Source organism: Lates calcarifer, linkage group LG21, assembly GCF_001640805.2.
Source record: "Lates calcarifer isolate ASB-BC8 linkage group LG21, TLL_Latcal_v3, whole genome shotgun sequence".
Classification (NCBI taxonomy): Eukaryota; Metazoa; Chordata; class Actinopteri; family Centropomidae; genus Lates; species Lates calcarifer.
Genome location: NC_066853.1, coordinates 13,338,567 through 13,361,988, shown reverse-complemented (window position 1 = coordinate 13,361,988; position 23,422 = coordinate 13,338,567). Strand labels below are relative to the sequence as shown.

At 38.7% G+C, this 23,422-nt stretch overlaps 3 protein-coding genes across 7 annotated transcripts; 1 reads left to right on the top strand and 2 right to left on the bottom strand.

Annotated features, from left to right (window-relative positions):
* Positions 1-102: 102 nt before the first annotated feature.
* Positions 103-2,981, bottom strand: LOC108900877 (high affinity immunoglobulin gamma Fc receptor I). Its single transcript, XM_018702142.2, has 6 exons — positions 2,858-2,981; positions 2,713-2,748; positions 2,185-2,475; positions 1,648-1,920; positions 873-1,148; positions 103-728 (listed from the first exon to the last, which is right to left on the bottom strand). The coding sequence occupies exons 1-6, from the start codon at positions 2,925-2,927 to the stop codon at positions 358-360; spliced, it is 1,317 nt and encodes a 438-aa protein (XP_018557658.1). The 5' UTR covers positions 2,928-2,981; the 3' UTR covers positions 103-357.
* Positions 2,982-3,771: 790 nt separating this feature from the next.
* On the bottom strand, positions 3,772-15,016 carry rabgef1l (RAB guanine nucleotide exchange factor (GEF) 1, like). 5 transcript variants are annotated; one of them, XM_018702110.2, is made up of 9 exons: positions 14,651-15,016; positions 9,921-10,115; positions 9,572-9,744; positions 9,044-9,222; positions 8,383-8,464; positions 8,103-8,235; positions 7,864-7,955; positions 7,478-7,734; positions 3,772-6,701 (listed from the first exon to the last, which is right to left on the bottom strand). In XM_018702110.2, exons 2-9 carry the CDS (start codon positions 10,091-10,093, stop codon positions 6,270-6,272), a joined length of 1,521 nt encoding a protein of 506 aa, XP_018557626.1. In that variant the 5' UTR covers positions 10,094-10,115; positions 14,651-15,016; the 3' UTR covers positions 3,772-6,269. The 5 variants fall into 5 exon arrangements, with proteins under 5 accessions (XP_018557626.1, XP_018557625.1, XP_018557621.1 ...); XM_018702109.2 differs by lacking the exon at positions 14,651-15,016 and adding an exon at positions 12,292-13,180; XM_018702105.2 differs by lacking the exon at positions 14,651-15,016 and adding an exon at positions 10,819-10,970.
* LOC108900839 (uncharacterized) lies at positions 11,788-22,753 on the top strand. Its single transcript, XM_051065521.1, is given in 16 exon segments — positions 11,788-11,994; positions 16,055-16,339; positions 16,473-16,561; positions 16,719-16,895; positions 16,998-17,247; positions 17,384-17,539; positions 17,676-17,785; positions 17,939-18,049; positions 19,140-19,491; positions 19,590-19,666; positions 19,758-19,934; positions 20,170-20,223; positions 20,225-20,405; positions 20,491-20,652; positions 20,780-20,889; positions 21,059-22,753. Coding segments are annotated over 16 exon segments (2,403 nt in total). The 5' UTR covers positions 11,788-11,987; the 3' UTR covers positions 21,164-22,753.
* Positions 22,754-23,422: the final 669 nt, after the last annotated feature.

Genomic DNA, 23,422 nt, shown 5'->3' with positions numbered 1-23,422 from the left:
CATGTTATTATACCAATACTTCTGATATGTAAGCAGTATTGCTGTACAGTGGCGTTGTATAAAGAGAGCGTGTTCAGTGAAAATAAAATCCAGTAGCACATATCATTTATGGACTGCTTTATTTGCTTTAACCAATATGGCATTAGTTTCTATAAACAGCACTACTGATCCAGTTAATTTCCTACAGGTGAGATCACAAAGTTGATACTTGGTAATCTGTCAAATTAATATTACACAATGAAATCATATAAAACATGTGCAATGGCAGTACAATAGCCCAGTATTGATTAATATCAGATAGTTAGAGATGTGGAAGTCACATGTTACTACTAGCAGTCTGTTATGTATGATAACTTGTCAGTATATGACAGCGCTTGAGGAATTTGTAGGCATGTCACCAGATTCCTCTGGCATGTCACCAGAGTCTCCAGACATATCATCAGTTTCCTCAAATAAAGCCTTAGGGTTAGGGGTAGCTGTTTGGTTAACAGACTGGACTAGAGATGGCAGAGCACCTGGAGGTGGCTGTGAAGGTGGAGGAACTGAGGATTCAGTGCGTGCTTCAGTGGGCTGAATAAAAGTAGGAGCTGCAGTGGGTTGTTGAGGGGAGGGCTGGGCTGGTGTTGGCTCAGCTGCAGGAGGAAAGTAGAGGCCTGGGGATGAGACTGAGGGAACTAAAGGCTGTAGGTTTCGTCGATGAACAACTGTAGGCATCGTCGGCTGTGGTCCTATTGGGTCAGAGACAAGGTGACCTCAGAAGTTGTGCCACTGCTGCACTATTTTTCACACTTTTGACAATTCAGGAAGAGGTTAAGTGTTTACATAAACTTTTAGTCAGGTACACACAGCAGGTTACATTTACTTCTGAGTACCTGGCACTCGTCCAAAGCTTTTGGACTCACTAAACCTGGAGAGGTCCAGCTGAGGCACCTTGGCCCTGCAGCTGTACCAGCCTGGAGTCCGTCTGACCAGATCGTGGTTCTCAGATGTTGCTGTCCCCAGTCGGTTGTTATTCTTGTAGAAATAGTAGTTTATTGGAGGGGCAGGAGCACGGGCGTTGTATTGGACATGACAGATGAGTTTCATCATCTTTGCTGAAACCAGGTTATTGTCTGCAACAATCTCCAAAACCGGCTGCGACAGAACCTCTGAGATTACAGAAGAGAAAACATTACTGACACATTGGAATAGTTTAAAGTAATTGTTAGTGAAAATTTTCCCTGTTGTATGTTACAATTTAATTAGGCTGAGAAGCTGACATTCTGGGAAACTTGCTTATACGCTTTCTTGCCAAGAGTTAGAAAGAACTTTACCACTTCCATGTCTGTACTATTCAGTATGTAGCTGTAACCTATCAACACTTCTAAAGCTCGCTAATTAACACACACAACACAAAAGAACAGTTAAAGGTGGTGGCAGGCAGATTTTGATTCCCTCAGACAGAGCTATCTATGTTTCCTCCTTCTGTTAAACTAAGATTAAGCTGGCTGTAGCTACACATTGACTGGACAGGTACAAGAATGGTATTGATCTTCTCGTCTAAGTCGTGGCAAGAATATGAATGAGTTCAATGGCTAACTATTGTTTTTACATGGGACCTGAAACCATGAGCAGACTCAGCATATACAACCCAGTATATAAACTCACCTACGACCTGCACTGGAGCATCAACTGAAATTACAGAACGGGTACGTCTGTCTGTATCCCAGGAGGCCCGACAAGAATACATTCCTTTTTCCTTGAGGGTCAAGTTGTCCAGGTGAAAATGTGGGTTACCATCCTTTTGTGTCATAACTTCAACACCATCTTTGTACAGAATCACCTCATGAAGTGGGGGGTTGCCTCGGACACGACATGTGACCTGTAAGGAGTCTCCGACAAGGGCAGGATGAGGTGGGACTTGCAGGATAGCCCATCCTCCTAAACAAAGATTACAGAGAAGAAAGTTACTCAGTTCAATAAGACAGCGTGTTTGAGATGTGCTGCAAGACCAAAATGTACAAAAGTATCTTATTTTCTAAAAATAAATGCACAGGAAGCATCATACATTACTTAAAATAAGTTCATGGCAGAAATAATTTCCCAATTTTTGAAGTTAACGGGAAGTAGGGAAATGAGAAGGAAGGGGGTCTGTTATGTTAATCAAGGAGGTTTTCAATGATACATATATACACATATACTTACCATCTACATTGATCTCCACAGGGAGACTTTCGAGGGTGTATATGTTTCCCACTGCTGTGTCCCTTGATCCCTGGCAATAAAATTTCCCACTGTCAGTAACCCTGGCTTTCCACAGAATGAAGACCTCCTCAGACTGCGGTAGCCGCTCAGATCCCTTAAACCACTGGTAATTCCAGCGGGAACTGTGGATATCAGGGATGCTGCATCTCAGACGGACACTCTCTCCAGAAAAGATCCTTGAGTCCCCTGAAACTTTCTCCACTACAGCTCTGAATGAAGTCACAGTAGGAACTATGGAGGCAAGCACATATGGGTTTGTTGGGGAAAATCTAAAAAGAATCAATGATTATGAGTTTGAGTGTTAATGTCCAACTCAAATACATAAAATCATATTAATGTCACCTGTTCAGCAGAAATAATAAACTAAAATACTGATTCTATTGACACAGTATATACGCTTACCAGTGTTAACATATTTATGTGTTGTTCTACATCTAGAAATTAATCATAAGGATATCTGGTACTCACCCTCAGGGACTACATGTTGCACTAGCATTGAAAGAACTGAAATAGAAAATATTAAAGGATAAATTACAAATTATAGCAGGCAAAAATATTACCAAACAGAATGTGAAATTTGTGAGATATTGCTAATGAACTGAAGAAAACTCACCAAGGAGAGAAATTGCCGTGTCCATTGTGATTGCTCTGTTTGTAAGAAACAGAGACCAAGGGGAGCTCATTTATTTCTAATGAGGAGGGAAGTGAAAATGTTTTTTTCTGAGCTTTGACACATCAAACAGGATATCCCCTTTTCCAAAAACACTGTCCTGTCCTTTCATTTCTGATTTGTTTATTTTATGGTGAACTGTGGGCTTGGCTCTAAGAAAACTGATGGGAGGTAAAAACAGCAAAATAATAAAGAAAGAGCAGCATTACTAAGCAAGGGATCGTCATCTTTTCTTACATCTAAGTTAGTAGTATTGATGAGGCAATCCAGTATTTTCTGTTTTGTTACCCATTGTTTCTTTTTCAGTTTTTCTTAATTTCCTAAACTTCATCAGAAGCAAAATTTGTCAATTCTGGAAATTTTTATAACCAGTGAAATCAAAGGGGAACTAAAAGTAGCACACCCTTAGTAAGAATCCTGACATTCACACATTCAGAGGAAAAAGTTTTATACACACACACACACACACACACACACACACACATATATATATATATATATATATATATATATATATATATATATATATATATATATACAGAACAAATCCTACTTTACAGAGTTGAAAAAAGTCAAAATAAATGCTTAGTTTAAAGCCCACTACAGTAAGGCTTTTGGAGTTGTACTATTGGATGTACTTTTTTATTTTAAATATGTTTCCTACCTCTCAAAATAGTTTTTGTGCTGCTGTAACAGTTTCCCCTTAACAAAGGTGAATTAATAATTTCACCAGCTGTTAGTCTGCATGCCTAGTGACTGTTTCCAAAATATAAAAAAATAATTAACAGACCCTGGGGATCAATGAATTCCAGAGATTCTATAGGTATATATATATTTATAAAGAACTGTACAAATAGTAAAATTCTCAGTGTTGACTCTTTATTTAATCCTAACTTGCAAACTCATGACAGTCATGTGAAACAACATGAACAGGAACTGCATGAGCGATCATGCATTTTCAATTTTTATTAATCATCATCACACACCCATAGATGCAAATATACTAATACTGCCCCAATAAGTTACATTTAAATAAAAGACAGTATTAAGTTACTTTCTCCCATGTGATACAATAACAAACCTATAAGGTACAAAGATGATGTTTCAGACTTTTTAAAATACCTCAAAAATGGCTTCTGCATACAGTGCAATATGAAGTTATTCAAGCTGTTGTTTGCATTAAAAGCTTCTTCTCAAACTTAACTCGGAAAGCAACTGCACACTGACTATACTGTTGCAAACATGAACTTAAAAAATGATTCAAAACTACCAACGTAAAGAAACGTTACCTAATGAGCAAAGAAAAATAATGTGCCTTTTACATCTTTCTCCCAAACATTTCATGACTGCTACATACACATAAAGACAATTAAAAAACATCTGTGTGGCAACAGCCCACATCATTGTTTTCACCAGTTATCCTTTCAACTGACTGTAACAACTACTTCCTTCATTCAATGTATTGAGTTAAGAGCTTTAAAATCAAACGGAAGAAAAGTGCTAAAATAAAGTAAATTAAACTGGTTAATGTTGATTTTTCTGCACTAGTACAACAGGGGTCAGGGGTTTTAATGTCTTGAGTTTATGGGAGCCAGCATCATCTTTGCCTTGTTACTTAGTTAATCCAACAGCTCTGACAGTGCAAAATAATAATATAAGTAACTTAAAAAGACAGATTTTTATTTTTCTGATGGGACATGCTTAGGACACCATCTTGAGAAGACAGGTGAACAGATGAACATTTTACTCTTCAACCATTAGACTTCATGTTGCATGTCTTCAAACTATTTTCTTTTATAAGAGTACTACTGTAAATATTACAGGATTAATGTCTCCTATTGCATCCAGAAGAATTGATATCTGCCACTCTATAGAAAAATAAAATCACTTCTGTACAACCAGCTCATGACTGGAGTGAGACAACAACATACATCCACAGACACAGCGGGAGGACTTTATGATTTACCGACATTAACGGAACATGTCCATGCAACACCCTCTCACCCACACAAGCCCGCATGCACAACCACTACAAGCGCAAATACTCTTTTCTCTGAGGAAATTTCTCCACGGGACAGGGAAACACACAGTAAATAGAGCAGAGATCACGAGCATGAGCTGGGGGGTTATTTTAGTGAGGGGAAGTTAAGTTGCGAATCATTCAGATTTCCATTTCCTTTCCGAAAAACATATTTCACTGAATTTGACTGTCATATTATTGGATGTCACTCAGTAGGCAGTAGGGCTCTGTGTGTCAAATTCCAGCCTCCACTTAACAATTTACACATGGACACATAACAACATAATGATAAAATCCTTTCCTCTGGAAAGTTGTGAATAATAACAGAAACATGTTTAAAAATCACATCCAACCATTTATCCTGTCTGCACAAATTTAACAACAATAACAAGGATGAAGAAGTACTGAGGTACTGAGGATGCCACTGTGGGTGACTAACTCAGATGTTTGGGAAGAGCTTGGAGTGGAGTCAGAGCCAGCTGAGGTGGCCAGGACACCTCCTGGATGACACTGTGGAAGGTTTCCCTGCAAACCCCACTAAGAGGAAGCAACAGTCAGAGCACACTGGAGGGGGATTAATAGCCTGGGGACACCAAAGGACATGGCTGGGTTATGGATGCAAGTACAGCTCTGCTTGTTCTGAAACTGCACTGCAACTATAATAGACGCAGAACATCAGGGGTTTACCACAGATCCAGGACCAAATGCTCAGAGTGTACTTGGCCTCTGCAACTCTGCCTCATGTTACCTGACGTTAAAGGAATAGTTTGACATTTTTGGGAAATGCTTGCTGAGAGTTAGATGAGGAGACTGATGGCACTCTCATGTCTGTCCGTTAAATATGAAGCTGGAGCCAGGAGACAGCTAGTTTAGCTTAGCATAAAGAGTCCACAGGTAACTCTGTCCACAGGTTTTAAAAAATCTTCTACTAGCACCTCTACACCTCTACCTCACAAATCCACACAAAAAGCAAAATAAGCTGTAATTTTTTCACTCGCTTGTAGTACAAACTAAACAAGCGAGAAGTGATAAGTTGAGCAGGTGTCTGTAGGTGGATGTTGTGACTTTTTACCGCATAGACAGACTCTCTGCAAGAAAGCTAATAAGTGCACTTCCCCAAATGCCAAACTATTCTGTTAACAACTGTTTAATTACTTTTCAGTGTTTCAGTTCCTCCAGGACAATGGATGGATGGAATCAAGATGTCTGGAGTGGTGATGGGATCCATATCAAATGGCTGCTGTATGTCCATATGAACAACAAAGTGTAACAGCAGGGAAAAGGGGGAGGGTGGAGTAAAGCCTCTAGATTTCTTTTAGAGCAGAGCTCTACACATCAACCAGCAAACACTTGTGGCTGCAGTGGTGGAGGCAGGAGCTCATTCTCAATGTTATCAGAGTCGATTGCTGATGATGCTGTGGACGTTGTCCCACTAGCTGTGGTTGCAGTGGGGTTTTGTGTCTCTGGTGGATAGCTCTCCAGGACGCTCTGCACTTTCTGTTCCACTTCGTCTGTCCAGTCGATGAGGTCGCTCTCCAGTTGGCGAGCCTTCTCCATGACGCGCTCCTGTCTTTCACCGAGCCCTGTTAGCAGGTCCAGGCGTTTGTGGACCTGATTGAGAGCCGTGTTGCCTGGGGAGCAGGAAGAGGCCCCAGTGGCCTGTGGCCAGTGGGGAGATGCCTGGCCTGACATGTAGAGCTCAAACTCCTCAGAGCTCAGGTTCAGAGACTGACCATCCAGCTTCTCAATGAAGGCCACAGCACAGCACTACGGAGAAGGAATGTAGCATATTGACTTTATTAGATAGTTAAGTAGTTAAGACAGACAGAATGAAAGGTATGACATTTATGCCTCAATAGCTCTATTAAAAAATCTCTCTTGTGTTTCTCTTGTCATGAAATATCAAAAACTATAGGATTTAACTATAGGCATTAAACCACTTCCATGGGGGTAATTTGTGATAACGGGTTGTAGTTGACTTTTTAAACTGTAACTTTTTTCCCTCAGTGCTTTCCCACTTTGCTACCACAGCATACAATGAGGCAAGGTGTTAAAGTTAAGCCACAAGACATGTTACACAAATTTTAACATCTTCTGTGGCTACATTTCATCATGGTCTATTGGGACAGCCGTTTCACTAGTAACTCTGTTTCTAACATGAACTTTTGTATGAGAAAGATTTTAGATGAGCTGGACTGACATGTACTATTTGTGTTACATATACTCAGTAGGCAGTTTATTGGATACACCTAGATAAAACTAATGCAGTCTAATACAACAGTCCTGCAATAAATCCTTTTTGTTGTAAGAGAGGTGCTGATCCAACTTTATGATCATGTCAGAGGATGTTGTTTGTGGTGCTGTTGAACAGTACTGCATAACACAAAGAGGTGTTCCTGTTTTTCAGCCTACAGATACATATATTAGTATAACACAATTCAACAGCACCAGAACTTCTTTGAAAATCTGGACATATCTGGAGACTTAGAGACCCACACGAATAAACCACATAAATTCAATCGGGCATGTATCCATCTCCTCACCAGGTTAGTGAAGTAGTAACCATCCTCTCCAGTCATGAGCCTGCTGGGGTTGCAGAAGCGGGTGATGTACTGGATGTTGGACTGCAGTCGTGGAGGGTTTGCTTTCAACACAATATAGATGAGCGTGGGAAGGAAGTCGTCTGCAGATGCAGCCTCTTTCTTGCTGACTTTGATGGCGTTGAAGATGTGCTTGCTACAACGAGTGATGCATGCCAACTTGTCCTTGGGCACGCGCTTTGAATCCATTTCAATCACATCTGGCATGATGCAGAAATTTGAGGAGATAACAAAGCGTTAATCTGAAAATCCTACTGGATCTCTACCGCCAAGATAATGAGGTGATGGCCTACTGTGGGCTTCTGGAAAATAAACCTCATGAAACTTACCTGTGATGGCTTTGACTACGCTGTCAGAAACCTCAGGGATCTCCTCATCTACAGGAACACACAGCATCTCAATGGTGACCCAGTGCAAGGCCCTGAAACAGAACACAATTTCAATTTAAGTAACTCTCAGATGTGTTACCTGCTCTTGTGTTTCCTTGTGCACAAGAGAGAATGCGGAGAAAAATGTATGGTCATTAACATAAAAAATGTGAGCATTATTACAACTTTTGTTTGCTAACCTGATTCTCTTCTGAATGGCCAGATCTTTCTTCTCATCATCTGTGGTCTCAGGACAGAAGACTTCCTTGTAGAGACGAGTCATCATATACTTCTCTACTTCATCCATAACACTCTCTACATGATCTGTTGAACCTATGAGGAGAAAAACAAAACAAATATGGGACAAAGACATTATACACAGTTTGATAATGACATTCATGGTTTACGGCTGATTATTCCTGATTGTTAAGCAAGTACAATCAGCTACACACAGTGTTAAATAATGGAGTTAAGAAGTACCTTTGAACTGGGTCTGGAGGCGTTCTGAGAGGTTCTGGTAGAAGTCTTGCACACACTCTGACAGCTCATCAGCACCCATGTCCTGTGTTAAAGGGATTGAGGTAAACATTTCAGCTCAGATAAAATGTCATTTTAGCTTTAAAAAATGGTAACGGTAGAGGGACCGATATGAAAATCACCTCCAAATATGACAGAGTGATAGAGTATATTGTTGGCTGGTTTTGATTTTGACAGTGTTATCTATTTAAATGTGCAATTACCAGACAATTTAAAATGAACAAAATTAAAATTAAAAAAAGCAAATGTTTGAAGTAACTATCATGATAAGAAATAAATGCTGCTGTTTTGCATTTTTGCCATATGTTTTAGGATTTGAGTTGAAACTGACTGTAAGCGTATTTCATTCAGTAACTGACACATTGGAAAGAGAGAAGTGTCAAGTAAATCAGAACAGGTAGTAATGAAACAGTATTACAGATAAACAACGGTGGAAAACAGACATTAGGTGGTGGCAGGTTATAAGTGCTGCTGTAATTGCGGCAGAGGTAGTTTGTTAATCAGTTTGTCCAGACTTGCACAACTATTCATACATAAGAATTACATGGCTCCTTCAAACTCATTTCACCAACAAAAAAGGTACGAGTAATCCACTCAAACTCACCCGCTTGTAGACCATGCTCTCAGTGAAGGCCCGGCACTGTTTGAAGATCTCCCTGCCAGACTTCAAAGGCTTGAGAAAATCAATGAACTCTCGTGTTGCGTGGTCACTATCCACAGAGGAGTGTCGGCTTGAAGAGGAGCTCGGGCTTGGGCTGGACTGTGTGTCAAAAGGAACAGCATCTGGGGGAAAACATTTTATGTTATTTTAGTCTAAGCTACAAACACTTGCATTTTTCCACCTAACTGTGTGTGAAGTGGTTGAACTGAAAACACAGATAACGTAGGCTGAGTTTGGGAGACCACAGTCTAGTTTTGTTTTTTAATGTTTCAGGAAAATAGGTCCCAAAACTAGTTCCATATGAATGAGGAACTACTAAATGTATTAAAGTAAAAAGAGGCTGACATCGAGTAAAATTAATGATAAATCACAAATAAGACACAGTTATCACTCAATTTCTCAATAGGAATGGAAACTTTTCACGCTATTAATAACAGAAGTTTTATAACTTCTATGTGCTAATACACATACCTTTTTTTGGTGGTGTTTTTGTGGAAGGAATAAAAAACTTTGTGACTGTGTTGACTTTGCTGGACTTCTCCTTAGTTTTTCTTTCTTCAAACTTGTTGAGGGGTGTGATGGTCGGCTGTGATTGGGCCTTCTGATGCCTGCTTGCATACGCTTCCTCTTCCTCTCTCTGCAGCCTGGGAGGGAAACGACAATACGATACGATTACGAGAGTTGTAATAGTTGTCAGATGGACGGACGGACGGGCAGACATCAGAGCAAGCCAACAATATGAGAGGATGACAGAACAAAAAGTGCAGTATTTGTCATTTAGGAATAAATTGGACACAAGGCACAAGAGAGACAGACAGACCTCTCAGCAAGTGCCCAGTCTTCTTGAATCTGTTTTTGCCTCTCTCGTTGATTTTCCTCTCGCCAGCACTTTGAGCACAGGCCCTGCCAAGCAGTGTTGCCATAAAAACCACATCCTTTTTTGCAAAGCAGCTCTGATTGGTCCAGATGGATCCCACGCCGCTGGCTCATCATCCTTCAGCGAAGTCAAGAGGGACTGCAGAGGGGGGACCAGAAGACACGAAACCTTTAAAACCAAAGCAGTGAGTACGATCAGCACTGCAGTGTCCAAAACAGTGCACTGTCTTGTGTACAAAAAAGACAAGTTCCATTGCTCATGCATTAAATGATAATAATAACATTGTTAAATCAATTTTAGATTGCTGACAAGTTTCTGTAGCGTTAACTTGAGACGGAGTTTAAGTTCAAGTCTCACCAGCGAGGATCAGAGTAAGAAGCTAATTTGATTGACAGTGGTTAAATGTTGCCCGGTTCAAAAAGTTAAATCAAGGCCTTGTCGGCTCTGGCTGTTTTAATTTTCCGAGGGAACTAAGTCACATCTGGTGACAGCGAGAGGGATATCTCCAGATTTGACCTATCTACTGGTTAGCATTAGCTAGCTGATAGCCACAAGCTATACTCGACTGACAGAGCTCCAAAGCTGACTCTAAAACAAAATATCCTTTCAAAATAGCTTCATCCCTTAGTTACGATTGCTTTCTATCACTGCTCATCAAAAATAGGTACATTGTTGTGGCTGTAAAGTTTGTGTTACACTCAAAAATGCGAAATCAATAAGCTAATCTACAGCTAGCTACTGCTGTTACCTAAGCTAATTACACTGCTACGCTAGGTAACTAGCTAGATTAACACTACGTTAATGATGATGCTCCGGACTCCGGAGTTTTGTGTCAACATACACTCTCATTCGCAGCGTCAGAAAGCTATCGAGTAACGTTATCGTCGCACCAGCTCCAGTCTATTGTAGGTGGATGTTTACATTAGCCAAGTAGCTAGCTTCGTCCACCAGCCATTTTGTCTGTTGTTTCTTCTTCTCTGATGTTTATTTGTTCTTTGGTATAGAGACTGGGTGAGATGGTTTGGCGCCACCTAGTGTTTCTTTATTGTATCGGTATGTTGGCATAGTGAAGAGAAGAGTCCTTTAACTCCACCCCGTCTTATTGACCACATCTGGAGCCAGTGTTGCCAGTTTGGGCAGTTTTCCGTTCAGTTGGTCCACCCTTTCTTTAATTTGGCAGATAAACACTGGTTCGGAGGCGAGGTGAAGGTGCTGTGTGAGGTGAAGGGGAGAGATGCACGCAGGTGATCCAAAAACAACAGGAAGTTTACTATTTTAGTTTGGCTGCTTATGCTTAACACCAGCAGCAGCTGCAGCAGAAGCAGTGGCACTTATACAGGTCATTGAGTCGATTAAGGCTACACAGACATACACATATTTTTAGATTCAATGTGATTTACACATTTCTGAAGATATCAATCTCTGTTATGTCTATCGCTAATCTACGTCCATAAACCCGCTTGAATGAGAGAGAAAATGCGCTCCTTAACACAGCAGAACTTGCCTGAGAAACGTCAGTTTTTTTTAATTTATTTTTTTATTTTTTATTTTAAGCAATTCACTGATCCTGGTCAGTATATCCACTGACACACAGCAAACAATTAACTGCTTATAATAAATTCGACGTAGTTAATGTTTCAAAATGTAAACAAATTAAGGCTAAAAAGGTGTCAAGTCCAGCTATAGTCCTCCTTCATCGGTTCACAACAGCTACTCATATAAGGGAATTAAAAACTATGTATGAATGAAAATGAAGCACTGCTACTGGTTGATTGTGTATGCTCTGCTTGGTTCGCTCTGTCAAATCTGGCAACACACATGATCTACACCCGCAGGCCAGATGTGTCCATTTGGTTTGGAGCGGCCTATTTGCACTTCACACATATGACTGAAAACGTTAGGTAAATTAGTTGAGGTGAACACCTGGAAGTGATTACGCAAGACAGGGAGGATTTTGGGTGTGAATCTAAATCCCGTTTGGACCTGAATCTGACACGAGCTTTATGAACGATGGCAGGTAAGAAGATCTGTGTCTAAATGCAGCATGACTTAAGTTTGTAAAACAGAGGTAATGACATAGACACGATTTATTTTCTCTCACTGACCACTGAAATAGTTGCTATAGTCTACAGCTGAACTGAGTTATTCGGTTACTGAACTCATCAGAGCAGTGACCTGCACAATAAGGAAGCAAACTATTCAGACAATACGGAAACAAACTGCTCAGAATATAAGACGACCGTGAGTCAGAGCCGATCAAATTTGAAAGGAAAGTATGTTCACAAAACGAAAGTAACGTGGTTTTACAACTCACGTGTTGCTCTCATCGGCCTATTTTTTTTTTAACTGCTCGGTCCTGTCTTTGAAGAAAAGAAAGAAAGCTCTATCAAGCCCCGCCTTCGCGTTCATTTGACCATAAACTCAAAAGGTTTCAATTATTCAATTCTAATATCAGTTATGTCTTTTAAATACAGAGTTTGTTGTAGATTAGGTGGCAAATTATCAACACAGATTAAAAATTACATTGTTAGATTTCACATAAAATGAGCTTTTACTCTCTTTGGCTGGAAGAGAGTACTAAATTATACCATGATGTTACAGACATGTTTATTTCTGGCTTCATATCTAGGAAAACCACATAGGTTTCATTTTTACACAAGGAAGGAAACACAGCAACCTAAACACACACACACACACACACACACACACACACACTTTCCCTGTGTAGAACCCTACATTTGTTACAGTGTATAGAAGTCCTACTTATTTTGAAGCACTTTACTTGATATGTTTTCCATCTAATGCTACTTTAAAACTCCACTTCATGCACATCAGAAGCAAATATTGTAGTTTTTACAAAGACACACTTGTTGGCAGCAAAAGTTACTATGCTTATCAAGTTTGACACAACAAAACAAATGGTTACCTCACTAAATATTAATACATTGTTATGGATTTAACAACCCAGCAAGTTGTTACAGTTAGTTCCTCCTTGACTAGGTGTGAAATTAAAATGCATTATACAACCTGATGGATCAATAATATTTACATAAATCACTTCAAAATCCAATTTTTTAAGCTTGTAAGAAAGAGATAAATGGTTAAATGGACAGCACCATTTTGTCAATATTTCTTATCTGGTCTTAACCAAAACCATAATCCTTCCTTGAAATCACCTTAAGAGGCTAACGATTAAAGTTGTGTTATTTCTTTTTGATCTCCACATTTAAGATCAGCTCATAAAAGTGAGGAAAAACTTTGTGGAGAGTGCATCAAATGAACTGATAAAGCAGCTCCTGGACGACCTGTTAGATGAAGGTGTCTTGAACGATGGGGAGAAAGACTCAATACTTGAAGAGAACAAAGGCAGAGCTGATAAGGCACGCTGCCTCGTCGACGCAGTGAAGAGGAAAGGAGATGACGCCAGCGGGAAGATGATCGCTCACCTTAAAAGCAGAGATCCTGCAGTTTGCTCTAAACTGGGCCTGTAATGTGGTCAGCCTCTTTAACCAGGTGAGCTGGCATACTTAAACAGAGCTGATCAACACCAATGAGCTAGTGAGATATTAATCAGTGACAATGATTTGAATAGCTGCATGTGCCTGAAGTCTCAAGTAGGGAAAACCTTATCCTATTTTTGTTATAAGTTTAATGTTTTTCTTACTGCCCACAAATCCTATGTAAAGGTCAAAACTATCAACAACCTAGTGAAGACATTAATCTTTAAACATGTGTTTCAAACATATAGTTCCTTTTTTAAAGGCTCAGTAATATCCTAAAACAGCTGGACAATGTGGTTTTCAGCAAAATTTGGATTAATACACTGTTACACAATGGCACTGAGGAATAACAGGAAACGTGACACCAGCAATTTTGTGTTTTGCTATTTTCAGCCTGTGTCTCAAGAGGAACCCATCCCTGCTGCTGAAGCCTTGGGGACAGAGAAGATGAAGAACAAAAAGTCTCCTCATTCACCTATCATGCAATTTGTAAAAGTTTAAAAAAATAATTAAAAATGAATTTCAAAATTAGATTAGATAGATGTTAAAAATGAATTGTCTGATCTGTCAGATTGTCAGAGCAGTATGTAAATAAGGTCTTGTGCCCACACAAGTTGCATTCATTTTCAAAATCTGGGCAATTATAATGATGGTGACAAATTAAAGGAAAAGGCTGAATGGCAGTTTCCTCATCCACAGGGCAGGAGGGGTCACTGAATGGTTTTGATGAGTATGAAAATAATGTGAATCATGATGTGGCCTTCACTGTCACAGCTCGCAACCAGTGACAACACTATCCATCCAAACAGCAGGGAATATCTTCTGGACCACTCATGGACAACACTTTGCTAAGACACTTTATGTTGTTTTTTCCTTAGATTTGGCTCCTGTCCACACAGTTTCAACAAATGGGTTCGGAGACATGGGTCACAGGAAAGCTCAGATATATTTTTTAAAAACTTTTTTTTTTTTTAGCTTCAGAGTGTGCAAACAAGTAGATGATCCATAACATTTACTTGAATTACAGTCAATTTGTATTGTAATCTGATTTCATCAATAAATTTTATTTAAAAAAAATAATTTTGTGTGCTTGTTAGTAACTTGGATTTTTCATTTCTGTCAGTATAACTACATAACTCCTATAGTGATAGTGATATAGTGAACAAGATTTACCGTAAATTACTGCTGCGCTGCGTTAAAGTGGAAAGAGGAAATTGTTGTCATTCCAGTGATCCAGGGAACCACGTCTAGTCTCGATTACTTCATATACGGTTTCTGATGAGTCACACCGACATGTAGGGCACACCACCTGGGACCGAATAACCAATTTTAGGCAACGCCTTCTTAGCCCGGGAAGTTAAACAAAAGTGTGCTGTAGTACTTATGGTGGGTTAGATGCGCAAAGCAGGAAACACCATAAACGAAGCGACCGGTGCGCATTACACACTCGTCTCCACACAGGCTTTTAGAGGCTGGGAAGTTTCATTGGCACTTTGCAGGTTTCAGTTTAAACACTCCTGTGATACGATATTTGTGCAATGGCAGGTAAGCGATCACGGGCTACACGGACTTTGCGGGAAACTATAGGTGACGGTATAGCACTATACGTTAGGTGGTAACAAGTCAGCAGTCTACATGCGTTACATTTACTTTAAGTGGTCTGGGGGAGGACAGGGGGCACTGATATGATTTCTTTTGCTTTAGTAGCTTTACAACCAACGTCTGTCGTATAAAAGTCTAGATTAGGCTATTCTACATTTTCATTTACATACCATGTTCTATAGTTTCACTGTACTGGCGCTAATCCCCGCCCTGTTTGTGCTATTGTTAGGTCCACTTTGTTGTTAAAAAAACAGAGAAAATAACATGAAGATATGATACAGACTTTTTAGAGTTTTAAAATTTCGATTTACAGGCCTTTTGTATGAGATCAAAACTGACAACTGTAATGTACCTTATACCATGTTTATAGCCTGTTCAGGGTCCATCGTTTGAAGTGTTTGATCAGGACAAGGTGAACAGTAAACGCAGGTTATGCAAGTGAGCAGGTCAGATCTGAAAGGTTTCTTTTATCGGAGAAAGTGATCTCCTCTGACTGAAACCACACACTATGCCAATCACATACTATCTAATAGTTCATGTTATGACGTGAAATTATTACAAATACGTATTCAGCTTCAAATGAAGTACAAAAAACAAGGAAGGGCACAGCCTTCCCTCCTGTAGTCACAAAAGGTTCACTCATACTAATTACCATGTAGTCATGTGAAAACACACATATAATATATAAAACAATATTATTATCACCTTTTAATACAGGTACAAACACACGTAACACAAGTAAAGATTGCATAAAGATGATTTCATGCATGATTTCTTGCAGGATGTATCATGAATTCCTATTCCTATTAGAACTACTGTATAGATAAAAGTAAAAAAACAAAACAAAAACATTACTATAAAGACTGACTGTTTCTCTTAGTTTGTAAAAAGCTGATGTTTTCCTAACCTTTCATTGAAATCACCTTAACATTTAAAGTTGTGTAATTTCTTTTTGGTTTATATTCTGTCTTTCAGATCAGGTCAACAAGGTGAGGAGAAACTTTGTGGAGAGTGTGACAACTGAAGTGATTAAACAGCTCCTGGACGCCCTTTTAGAGGACAGTATCTTGAATGATGGGGAGAAAGACTCGGTGCTTGAAGAGAACAGTAGCAGAGCCGACAAGGCACGCGCCCTAGTCGACAAAGTGAGGAAGAAAGGAGATGCTGCCTGCAACAAGCTGATCACTCATCTTCAGAAGGAAGACCCTACACTTTTCTTTAAACTGGGCCTGTCCTGTGTTCAGCCTGCTCCTGCACCAGGTGAGCTGAGAGAGAACTTCATCCTATTTTTATCCAAACTAATTTATTTCATTTTGACACAGTCATGATCAGCAGATGCTTTATTTACACTTACTTACTTTACAGTAATGTTGTTGTGTTTCGTTGTTCCCAGCTGCAGAGCTCCAGGCGAAGCAAGAGTTGTCACTCACACTCATCCCGACCACTGAGGCATTCTGGAAGGAGAAACAAAATGATAAAAAAGTTAGTTATTTTAGTAACGACAATCAAATATGTCACGTGGCAGAAGTGACAGATTTACCCTCCACTATTTTCCAGTAATTTAACAACTGGAAATAAAATAGTTTTCCTTGTGCTTAACATTTTTATTTGATTTTCTTCCTTTAAATGTATTTTTCAGATTTATCCTGTGACCAAAGATAATATCAAGAATCGTGTGGCCCTGCTAATCACCAATATAAAGTTCACTAATGAGAGATTTAACAGGAAAGGAGCTGAGAAAGATGAGGAGAACATGGAGACACTGCTCAAAGCTCTGGGATACGAGGTGGTAAAACACACAAACCTCACTGGAAAGGTAACCATGGAAATAAAACAAACAAACAAACAAAAAAACAGACAAACTTTCTGGTTGAATTGGGGACATAATGAGTGATACCTGCCTCTTTTGTTGTCACAGGAAATAAATGATGCTCTGATGGAGTTCTCTACTCATCCAAAACTCAAAGCGACGGACAGCGTCGTGGTGGTAATCATGTCTCACGGCAAACTGGGAGCTGTCCTTGGTGTCAACGCAAAACATGGGATATCTGACAATGAGAAACAAGATGAGTTTCCCATTGACAACATTTACAAACACTTAGGTCCAGAGAGATGTCCAGAGCTGCTAAACAAACCCAAAATCATCATCATCCAGGCCTGCAGAGGAGGTGCGTCTCTCCTATTCTTACAGACATACCAAATCTTAATACAACTTCATTAATGCTAAATGAATGTCTTGTTTGCTGTCTTTAAGTGACTGAGGTTCTCATGATCTGTATTAAATATATGCCACATGTGTTTCAGAGAGGGCAGGATCTGTGCTTGTTTGTGATAGTGCATCTGGGGACTGTGATGATGTCCAACAGTCTGCGTCCTCCTGTGAAGAAGACATAGAGGATGATACTTTGCAATGTGTTCACAAAGAAAAAGACTTCATCTCTCTTCTTTCCTGCACCCCTGGTCAGATTAACTCAAATATAATCAGATATTTGTCCAAAGCTCATGACATACTGAAGATGAACATCAATAATCTCCAAGAATAGTTTCTTTATGTAGTAAAAACTAAATGTATTTTCTGTTTCTGTTTTTCCTGCAGATACTGTCTCATATAGACAAACAGATCGTGGGTCTTTTCTTATCCAGTACATTGTTGAGGTTTTCAACAACTTTGCATATGCGGAAGACATTGAGGAACTTTTCAGAGCAGTGAGTTTTTCAAGTGTAACCTGTTGTAAATCTGCATAAATGGAAAAATATATCAGCTGTGGGGCACCATAGAGAAATCAGTAATGATGATGTTCTGGTTTTATTAGTGTAATCCATACTTAATTTCACACACTGTTTGTTTCAACCACACAGGTCATGCAACGCTTTGAAGATTTTCCTGTTCAGAACAAGAAGCAAATGCCAACCAAAGACAGATGCACTCTTATAAAACGATTCTACTTCTTTCCGGGTCTCAGTGCTGTTTAACACAGACTTTGTAGCCACCTTTAAAAGTCATGGCCCCCAGACCAGTCTGTGTATGAGGTCATTGGTAACATATCATTTTTGGAAAGCAAATCAATTGACAACAAAATAAATAAATAAATAGATAAATACATATACACACACATAATATTGTGTCTTTACTTTGCTATGATACCTGCATTGAGCATTACAGATGTTTTGAAAATATGTTGTTTGTTATCCATACTAAAACAGTTATAGATTTGTCCTGTGACAAAAGGCTATGAAGATAAACTTAATTTGAGTTAATTCCTTGTAGCCACAAGTTAATTTAGTTAAAATCACTGTAACTTGGTTAATTAGCAAAAGACAGTGGAAGGAAATCATATTAGAAACACATTACCTTTGCCTTGTTTAGCACACGCTGAAATACTGCTCTGCAGTGTATCTGTTACACCTAGTATGTGTTTGTGAAAAAAGCAGTCCAACAGGAAAACTCTACCGTACCCACTCCTCCATGGCACCAGAATACTCCCTTTTACCTTTAGATAAAAAAAACAATGATTTTCAACAATAATGGCAACTGTGATGGTTTTTATCTCATCTCAGATTCAGTGACATTGATATTGATATATAACTTTCCTAACACTGATCCTTAATTTAAATATTTTTTTCAAGTCTATCTATAATATAATAATAGAGATACAATACAAATACTCACATGCCCATACATACAGTGAAAATATTACTGGTTGCTGTAATTGTTAATTTTTTTATTTGGTGCAAAGATTCTTAAATTTAACTTTATTTCAGATCATAACCCACAATCTGCAGCAAGAAAAACAAAACAATTGTGTGGTATTACTAGTTGTACTTGTTTACGAACACTTCCATGGAAGTAATGTTTCCTGGTGAATTAACATATTTTCTTGACATAACATCAGTGCTTCAGCCAATAAGAATACACACTCATCCTTAAAAGTTGGAAGAAGATTGGGGAATTTGATGCAGTCCAGTGAGACAAGGCTTATAAACAATGGCAGGTAAGGATTCCTGATATAGCAGAAATAATAATGAATTTTATGTTGTTAGCATGTCATATTATCTTTAGTATCTGCCTTTGAATTACCTGAGTAATTCAAAGGCAGATAGTAGAGTCACATTTTTCTCCCTAGATAAGGAGCTTACCAGAGTGAGGGGGAGATTTGTGGAAAAGGTTTCGAAAGCCCTTCTCAAGCAGCTCCTGGACGACCTTTTGGATGATGGTTTGTTGAATGATGGAGAGACAGACTCGGTGCTTGAGGACAACAGTAACAAAGCGGACATGGCACGCGCTCTCATCGACATAGTGAAGAGGAAAGGAGACAAAGCCAGCAGGAAGCTGATCGCTCATCTTGAAAGCAGAGATCCAACACTTCACTCTGAGCTGGGTCTGTCCTGCGGCCAACCTGCTCAGCCTGCAGGTGAGCTGACATTATAAGAAGATCAGAGTATGTCATTTTCAAAGATGTAAAAGTACATGATATTAACCAGTTGTTATGTTGCATTTTGTTGTTTTCAGCAGCAGAGCCCAGCTGGTCATCCAAGCTCATCACCACCACTGATACATTCTGGAGGGATAAACTGAATGATAAAAACGTTTGTCATTCATGATCCAACACTTCACAAATCTCATAATCTCTTTACGTAGATGATATGATGTTATTCAGACACTACTTTTATTTTTCAGGTTTACCGTGTGGCAGAACAGTCCATTAGGAATCGTGTGGCCCTGCTAATCACAAATAGAAACTTCACTGATACGAGATTAAACAGATATGGCGCTGAGAAGGACGAGGAGAACATGGAGAGACTGCTCACAGCTCTGCGATACGAGGTGGTGAAATACAGCGACCTCACTGGAAAGGTACTTTTAAAACTAGAGTTACCATCAACCAGTCGAGTTACAGTTAATCAGTGAGTGAATTCTTGAGTTGTGGCCAAAAACATGTTGTGTTTTTGACCACAAAAATCTAATCAGTTCATCATTCATCATAATTCCTGGAGCATAAAAAAAGAAAGACATGTTTTTTTTTGTTGTTGACAGTTGATTTGTCTTCTCAATACAGTAACTGATGTATGACTTTTTTGTGCTCTCACAGCAGATTGATGAAGCTCTAATGAAGTTCTCCAAACATCCGAAGCTCAAAGAGACAGGACAGCGTGTTTGTGGTTATCATGTCTCACGGGAAACTGGGAGCTGTCCTTGGCATCAACTTTAAAGATGAAGAGCCGGATGAATTCCCTGTTGACAACATTTACAAACACTTGGGAACAGCGAACTGTCGGGAGCTGCTAAACAAACCCAAGATCATCATCATCCAGGCCTGCAGAGGAGGTGATTCTCATCCCATTCTCACAGACAGCAGCATAGGTTCAGCTGGGACCTGCACTGTTTTAAAAGTATTCTGTGTATATTGCAGAGAGTGGTGGATCAGTGCTTGTTAGTGACAGCGCAAAAGCAGCTGTGGTCTCTGACGATGCATCATGGCCAGGCCCCACTCATGAAGAAAACATTGTGGATGATGCTTTAAGATGTGCACACAAAGAAAAAGACTTCATTTCTTTACTTTCCAGCACCCCAGGTCAGTTTGTCTCTGATATTAACAGTTCTTACTCTATAGCTCAGGACATAGTGAAGATAAATATAAACTAAATGCACTGATAACAGCCAAGAATAATTACCTTATGTCTGTTTCTACATTCCTGCAGATACTGTCTCATATAGACAACCAGAACATGGGTCTTTTCTTATCCAGTACATTGTTGAGGTATTTAACACCTACTCCCATGAGGATGACATTGATGAACTTTTCAGAAAAGTGAGTTTTGCACATGGAAACTTTTATTTTTGGTGGGAAATTTAAAAGAAGACTTTGAATAGACTCTGCTAAAAGCTAAATGGTGTGATACAATAGCTGTGTGATACAATTCAAAAAGACCTTAGAGCAAACAGTAATGATGTTTCTTCCCCTCATTTTAACCACACAGGTCATGCAGCGCTTTGAAGATTTCCCCTCTGAGACCAAAAGACAGATGCCAACCAAGGACAGATGCACTCTAACAAAGCACTTCTACCTCTTTCCAGGCCACTGAGACAGGACTGAGTGTTGGTTAGTGCAAACTTCATTAAACGTGTAAAATTATATTGGCTTTACTTTATGAGGAACCATTCTGCTAGAAATGGTGGCATTAAACTTTCTTCTCCAGGGTCAGCTGAGGTTATGTTATAAATGCATGACACCTGCTCACAGTCATTTAGCAGATGAAAGTATAATGAAGGAGACAATGCGATATAAAGTAAAATGCTAATAAGTAGAATATCGGTTGTATCTACAATATATAATCAATATATACTCGTGGTGATAAGTGATTCATACTTGATGTACTGTAACAGTAATTCTGATTAATTCAGTAATTGTTACTTTTTTCTGTTTCTGCTTGTTTTAATTTTTACTCCCAAAAATATACTTTTGCATCTTTTGAGAGGTTTTTATTTGTTTTCAAGACTTCGACAGATCAAAAGATTGTAAGTAAAATTGATCTGATATTTCAGATTTTTCATTTATTCTATTACAATATATATTACAGTATATACTAAAGTGTGTTAAGATGGGTGTTTTACATTATGCTCACTATGATTTATGAGGAATTACTTGGTGAAGTGATACTGTGTGCACAGAAAAAAGTCTGCTCTGAGCAGTGGTGGAAAATACAGTTACTCATGTAGTGTACAGTTTTGAGGTACTTTCACTTCACTTAGTATTTCCATTCTATATACTTAGCCTATATTTCTATTCTACTAGGTTTCAGAGGAAAATGTTGTGCTTTTTTTCTCCACTACATGTATCTGACAGATGTAGTTACTTTGCAGATGATTTTTTAGATATAAAATATATGATTGATTCATAAAATACAGTGCAAAATAATGTTACAAAATAAACAGTACAACCACAACATTAAATGTTGTTTACATGTTAATGTATCTAATGTAATCCAATAAATAAAGTAATATACTGTTCTGAAGGGGTCATACTGCAAATCAGAGTACTTTTACTTTTGATACTCTCAGGATATTTTTGCTGAGGATATTTCTGTACTTTTTCCTCAGTAACATTCTTAGTGTAGGACTAGTTGTAATGCTGTATTTACTGTATTATTGTGCTCTTACTTACTTATTAAAGGATCTGCACACTTCCTCTGTCACTGTCTGAGGGGACATGATTCAAGATGTCTGCTAATAATCTTTCAGAAAACAGGAGATGGAAACATTTATTAAACCACACATTTTTAAATAAAATATTAGTAGGTAGAAAAGTGATTGTATCTATGTGAAATAATCAGTGTATACATGATGGTAAGTGATGCATTTTTACATGTAGATGGAGTAATTTCTAATAGTTATGATAATAAGAATTCAATGTGTTAAGCATTAATCTGTGATGGACTATAGACCTTTGGTTAAATATTACTGAAGCATTGCGTACTAACTCTGAATGATAAAGGAATAATCAAATACTGTTTATAAATGTGTTTATTTGGATGCAATGATCAGTCTAGTATGCATGAGGCTAAAAGGAAGCAAATGTTCTGTTTGTTTTAACTGAGAAAAGAGGAACTTTGGAGTCCAGATGAGAGCTGATGCAAAGTAAAGTGCCCAAAGGACACAATTGTCCTACAAAAATGGGAAGTAAATTCCAATGTTGTAAGCAAAAGTGACTTGAATTGTCATTAGACTTGTGTCCAAAGATGAAAAACGTTGAGTTTGCAAGCTGGACAAAATCTGTTTTCACTGTCTTTTTCTGTCTGTAATAGTCTACTATGTAACGCTAAATCAGAAGAAATACGTATAGAAAGAATATGTTAATTTAGAACAACAGAATTGATATCAATGGGAACAGATCTCTCACTAGCCAAAGCAAAGAAACTGGTATAATTACTCTCTTTCTCTGAGGAACAGATGCAACCTTCAAAATGAAAGAGGAACTTCTGGGCAGAGCTCCAATACAACATGATGTACAAGTTCAACAGCTTCATTGAACTGAAGATAAATAAAGCAAGTAGACACTGGTGGGTGAAGACTGCCTTGTGCCCTTTAGTTAAATGCCTGTGACATCTTGTCCTCCATTATTTTGCCCAACCCATTTATACCAATGAGGGCAGGCTAAATAACAGAAACACCTCTCTGTATAATGCAACACAGTTCAATAGCACCACAAACTACAGCCTCCAAAATGATGGTTGTGTTGAATCAACACCCCTTTAAAACTGTTTAAACTGAAAGTGAACATAATAACCTCCGTGATGGAGGACTGTTGTATTAGAATGCATTAGTTTTAGCTGGGTGTACCTAAA